Source organism: Apteryx mantelli, chromosome 36, assembly GCF_036417845.1.
Source record: "Apteryx mantelli isolate bAptMan1 chromosome 36, bAptMan1.hap1, whole genome shotgun sequence".
Lineage (NCBI taxonomy): Eukaryota > Metazoa > Chordata > Aves > Apterygiformes > Apterygidae > Apteryx > Apteryx mantelli.
Window position 1 is genome coordinate 516882 of NC_090013.1, and position 5607 is coordinate 522488.

At 71.1% G+C, this 5607-nt stretch overlaps 1 protein-coding gene across 1 annotated transcript; it reads right to left on the reverse strand.

Moving 5' to 3' along the window:
• Positions 1 to 499: 499 nt before the first annotated feature.
• Positions 500 to 5113, reverse strand: QTRT1 (queuine tRNA-ribosyltransferase catalytic subunit 1). Its single transcript, XM_067314651.1, has 10 exons — positions 4886 to 5113; positions 3995 to 4063; positions 3300 to 3438; positions 3143 to 3221; positions 2907 to 3022; positions 2247 to 2385; positions 1488 to 1563; positions 1276 to 1385; positions 1084 to 1168; positions 500 to 1001 (listed from the first exon to the last, which is right to left on the reverse strand). The coding sequence occupies exons 1-10, from the start codon at positions 5111 to 5113 to the stop codon at positions 849 to 851; spliced, it is 1194 nt and encodes a 397-aa protein (XP_067170752.1). The 3' UTR covers positions 500 to 848.
• Between the last annotated feature and the right edge of the window lie 494 nt (positions 5114 to 5607).

Consider the following 5607-nt stretch of genomic DNA (forward strand, 5'->3'; position numbering starts at 1 on the left):
AGGAATAACCCCATGCAGCAGTACAGGTTGGGGGTTGACCTGCTGGAAAGCAGCTCTGTGGAGAAGGACCTGGGAGTGCTGGTGGACACCAAGTTAAGCATGAGGCAGCAATGTGCCCTTGTGGCCAAGAAGGCCAATGGTATCCTGGGGAGCATCAGGAAGAGTGTTGCCAGCAGGTCAAGGGAGGTTATTCTCCCCCTCTACTCAGCCCTGGGGAGGCCACATCTAGAGTACTGCGTCCAGTTCTGGGCTCCCCAGGACAAGAGGGATGTGGCACTACTGGAGCAAGTCCAGCGAAGGGCCACAAAGATGATTAGGGGACTGGAGCGTCTCTCTTATGAGGAAAGGCTGAGAGAGCTGGGCCTGTTTAGCTTGGAGAAGAGAAGGCTGAGAGGAGATCTTATCAACATGTACAAGTATCTGAAGGGAGGGTGTCGAGAGGATGGAGCCAGACTCTTTTCAGTGGTGCCCAGCGACAGGACGCGAGGCAACGGGCACAAACTGAAACACAGGAAGTTCCATCTGAACATGAGGAAAAACTTCTTCACTGTGAGGGTGACAGAGCACTGGAACAGGTTGCCCAGAGAGGTGGTGGAGTCTCCTTCTCTGGAGATATTCAAAACGCGCCTGGACGCGATCCTGTGCAATGTGCTCTAGGTGACCCTGCTTGAGCAGGGGGGTTGGACTAGATGATCTCCAAGAGATCCCTTCCAACCTCAGCGATTCTGTGATTCTGTGATAGGATAAAACCGCCTGGGGTTGGGGAGGGGGGGGCAAACCCGGGCCGGGGCCTCGCTCTGCCCCCCCGCAGCGCCAGCCCTGCCCGGGGATCCGGCGGCTCCGGAGCGTCAGTCCAGCGGGATGCGGACGGAGGCGAGGGCCTCGACGGCCCAGGCCGGGTACTTGTCACGGGAGCCGTACATGGTGCGCATGAAGTCGCGGACGAACTGGGGGAAGCGCTGCGCCAGGATGCTCTCGCGCACGGAGCGCATCAGCTGGAGCTGCGGGAGCGGCGGGGGGGGTCAGCGGCAGCACCGGGACCCCCCCCCCCGCCCGGGATACCCCCCCCTCCTCCCGGCTCACCTGGTAGGCGATGTTGTGCACGGTGAGGTGGTGCAGGGCGGCCGTGTCGCTGCGCAGCAGCGCGTGCAGGTACGCGCGGCTGTACCTGCGCGGGGAGAGAGCCCGTGCCGTGGCGGCGGCGGGGGGGGGGGATCAGAGCTGCGGCCAGGCCACCGCGCCGTCCCTGTCCCCCCCCCCACCGCCGCCACGCACCCCTGGCACGTGGGGCACCCGCAGTCCTCGTCGATGGGCCGGAAATCCTTGGCGAACTGCTTGTTCTTCAGCTGCAGCGAGCCCCAGGGCACCAGGGCCGAGCCGAAGCGCTGGGGGGGGGCCGGGAGCGGGGTGAGGGGCTGCGCCGGGATGCGGCGTCCCCGCCGTGTCCCCCCCGGACCCCCCCGTCCCCCGCCGCCGCCGCCACTTACCGCCGTCCGCGTGGGGAAGACACAGTCGAACATGTCGCAGCCCAGGGCGACGCAGACCACCAGGTCGGTGGCGTAGCTGGGATGAGCCGGGCGGGATGAGCCGGGCGGGATGAGCCGGGCGGCCCCTGGCACCGCGGGGCCACGGGCCGCCACCCCCACCCCCCCCGCTTCCCCCAGCTCCCTGCATCCTGCAGCTCCCGGGTTTCCTTGGCTCCCTGCAGCTCTCCGCATCCCAGGGCCCCTCGCAAACCCCTGGCTCCCCGCATCCCGGGGCATCCTGCATCCCGGGGCGACCCGCATCCCACAGCTCCCCAATTTCCCCGGCTCCCCACATCCTGGGGCTCCCTGCATCGCCCAGCTCCCCATATCCCGGGGCTCCCCACATCCCCTGGCTCCCTGCATCCCGCAGCTCCCTGCATCCCCTGGCTCCCTGCATCCTGGGGCATCCCCTGGCTCCCTGCATCCCGCAGCTCCCTGCATCCCCTGGCTCCCTGCATCCTGCAGCTCCCCGATTTCCCTGGCTCCCTGCATCCCACAACTTCCCATTTCCCCGGCTCCCTGTATCCTGGGGCGCCCCACATCCCCCGGCTCCCTGCATCCTGGGGGTCCCTGCTCCCCCCAGCTCCCTGCATCCCGCATCCCGCAGCTCCCCAGCCGCCGCACACCCCGCAGCTCCCCGCGTCCCGCTGCTCCTGGCAGCGCTGCCCGCCGCCCCCAGCTCCGGGAATCTCCGGCCGGCGGGAGGCAGTGGGAACGCACCCGACGCCCATGAGGTAGCGGGGCTTGTCGCGGGGCAACCGCTCGGTGCTGAGCTTCACCATGCGCCAGAACTGGGCCTTCTCCTCGCCGCCGCTCAGGCCGCCGATGGCGAAGCCGGGCACGTCCCGCCGCGTCATCTCTGCGGCGGAGGCAGCCGGGAAGCAGCCCGCGCCCGGCCGCTGCCGAGCCGGCGAGCGGGAGGACGACAGGGAATGGAAGAGGGGGAGCGGGAGGGAGATGGGGAGCGGGAGGGAGATGGGGAATGGAAGAGGGGGAGCGGGAAGGAGCCGCAGAGTGGGAGGACGACAGGGAATGGAAGAGAAGGAGCGGGAGGAAGCTGGGGAATGGGATGAATACAGGGAGTGGGAGGGAGCCGGGAAATGGAAGAGGGGGAGCAGGAAGGAGCCGCAGAGTGGGAGGATGACAGGGAATGGAAGAGAGGGAGCGGGAGGGAGACAGGGAGCGGGAGGGAGCTGGGGAGCGGAATGAAGACAGGGAACAGGAGGAAGATGGAGAGCGGGAGGGAGACAGAGAACGGGCTGAAGATGGGAAGCAGGAGGGAGATGGGGAACGGGATGAAGATGGGGAGCGGGAGTGAGCCGGGGAGCGGGAGGGAGCCAGGGAGCGGGATGAAGATGGGGAGCGGGAGGGCGCCGCTACCTTCCAGGCACTTGGTGCGCAAGGCCGGGTCCAGGCCGCCCTGGATGATGGCGAAGAGATGCTGCCGCTCCGGGTGCCGGTTGGCGGCGATGCAGCGGTCGAGCCAGCGGACGGACCTGCGGCAGAGGGCGGCGGCGTCAGGGCCCCGCACCGGGCGGGCAGAGCCGGGCGGGCAGAGCCGGGCCGCGGCGGCGGCGGAAGCAGCGGTGGCGGCATTGGCGGCGGGCGCCCCCGACCTGCGCATGGCCTCCTCCACGCGGGGCCCCGTCGTCGTGCTGCTGACCACGTCGTCCAGCTGCATCACGATGTCGGCGCCTGGCGGGGGGGGCGAGGGGGGCAGTGAGCGGCGCCGGCCCCCCCCCAAAACGGGCACCCCGCGGTGCCGGCGCTCACCCAGGGCGTTCTGGATCTCCATGGACTTCTCCGGGCTGAGCAGCAGCTCCTCGTCGCCGTAGGGCGAGCGGAAGCGGACGCCTTCCTCCGTCACCTCCGACAGCGCCACCAGCGAAACCATCTGGAAGCCGCCGCTGTCCTGGGGACGGGGGAGAGCAGGCAGTGAGCTGGGGGGAGGGAGCCCTGAGGTGGGGGGTCTGGGGCACCCCGAGCCCCGCGGTGGGGCTGGGGTGGGGGGGACGGGGCAAGGGGAGCTGAGGGACCCCCCCAAACTATGCGGTGGGGGAGCTGGGGGGGTCCCAAGCTCCACGGTGGGGTCCGGGGCAGGGGGGGCTGGGGCACCCCAGGCTCTGCATGGGGGGGGGCCAGAGCGGGGGTCCGGTGGGGGAGGTCTGGGTCCCAGCATGGAGTCCGGTTTGGGAAGGGGTCCCAGTTTGGGTGGGGGTCCCGACGCGGGGTCCTGGTGCAGGGCCTGGTTTGGGTGGGGGTCCCGGCGCGAGGTCCCGGTGTAGAGTCCGGTGGGGGTGGGGGGTCCCGGTTTGAGTGGGGGTCCCAGCACGGAGGGGGGGGGTCCCAGCACGGGGTCCAGGCACGCAGTCCGGTGGGGGTGGGGATCCTGGTTTGGGTGGGGGTGCCGGCACGGGGGGGGTCCCATTTTGGGTGGGGGGGGGATCCCGGCGGGGGGCTGCCCTCACCGTGAGCAGGTTGTGGGGCCAGTCCATGAAGCCGTGGAGGCCGCCAGCGCGCTGCACCAGCTCGGGGCCCTGCCGCTGCCGCCGCGTCAGAGCCCCCCGAGGCTGCGGGTTTTGGGGGGGGCGGGGGGCACCCCACTGCCCCCCCCCACAGCATGGGGTGCCCTGGGGATGGGGGGACCCAGGGGGCGGGGCTACCTGGGGGTGGGGCTATCCCAGGGGGTGGGACTAAGCTGGGTGGGTGCTGGGGGGGTGGGAGTAAGACCAGCCCAGGGGGGTGGGGCTAACCTGGGAGGTGGGTGGGGCCATTCCAGGGGGCAGGGCTATCCCAGGCCCCATCCCGCAGTGCATGGGGGGCTATGGGGGGGTCCCTTGGAGAGGGGTTCATGGGGGCGGGGCCTCCCGGGGGGGTTGGGGTTGGGTCCGGGTCCTTATGGAGCTGGGGGCGGGGCTGTGGGGGCAGGGCTCTCCCAGGGCGTGGCTATGGGGTGGGTCCAGGGCAGGGCTATGGGCTGGGGGCAGGGTAATTGGGGTGGGGTCCATGGGGGCGTGGCTTTTCCCCAGAAAGGGGGCGGGACCATGGGGCAGGCCCTCCCAGGACTGGGAATGGGATTGGGGGGGGGTCCATAGGGGCGGGGCTCTCCTGGGGTGGGGTTCCAGGGGCGGGGCTCCCCCAGGCAGGGGTGGGGCTCTGATGGGTGGGTCCATGTGGGCGGGGCTCTCCTGGGGCGGGGTCCTTGGGGGTGGGGCTCTCCCAGGGCGGGGTTCAGGGGGCGGGTCCCCTAGGGACAGGGGGCGGGGCTCCCCATGGGGTGGGCTCCATGTGGGCGGGGCTCTCCCGGGGCGGGGTCCGTGGGGGCGGGGCTCCCCCGGGGCGGGGGCGGGGCCGCTCACCGGCCGCGTGCCCAGGTGGTAGGTGTTGCCGAGGCAGATGCGGCAGCCCAGCGCGTCCAGCTGCGCCGCCGTGACGCCCTTGGCGGTGCCGCGCGTGCCCACGGGCATGAAGACGGGGCAGGGCACGGCGCCGTGCGGCAGCCGCAGCTCCCCGGCCCGCGCCCGGCTCCGCGCGCACTCCGCCACCACACGCAGCAGCGGCGCGGGCGCCGGCGCGGGCGCCGCCATCTTCGGCCGCGCCACGTGACCCGCGCTTCCGGCCGCGCCGCCGGCGCCGCGCCGCCCGGCCGGAAGCCGCCGTAGCCAGGGGCAACGCGGCCGCCATGTTGAGGCTTCAGCCTCGCCGCTAGGCCTCCATAGAAGGGAGTGGGGGGCGGAGCCCTCCTCATCTCCTGCCTGGCCCCGTGGCCTCTGGGGAGAGACACCCCTCGCCCTGTCTCTCCACATCCTCCGGGGAGAGCTCCTTCTCACCCCCCTGTTTGGCCTGGTGTCCCCCGGGGAGAGCCCCCTCCTCATGCCCCTGCCCTGTCCCCCCATATCCCCTGAGGGGACCCCCTGTGTCCCCTGGGGAGATCCCCCTCCTCACCCCCCTGCCTGGCCCCATATCCCTGGGGAGAGCCCCCTCCTCATGCCCCTGCCCTGTCCCCCCATATCCCTAGGGAGAGCCCCCTCCTCGCCCCCCTGCCCAGACCCCCCATATCCTCCAAGGAGACCCCCAGTGC

Excerpts from the sequence above, each read along its gene's own strand:
- QTRT1 (XM_067314651.1), bottom strand. The coding sequence starts at position 5,113 with ATGGCGGCGCCCGCGCCGGCGCCCGCGCCGCTGCTGCGTGTGGTGGCG. Across the intron at positions 3,023-3,142 it reads GTGGAGGAGGCCATGCGCAG|GTCCGTCCGCTGGCTCGACC; the intron begins GTCGGGGGCGCC and ends CCTCTGCCGCAG. Across the intron at positions 1,002-1,083 it reads TGCACAACATCGCCTACCAG|CTCCAGCTGATGCGCTCCGT; the intron begins GTGAGCCGGGAG and ends CCGCTCCCGCAG.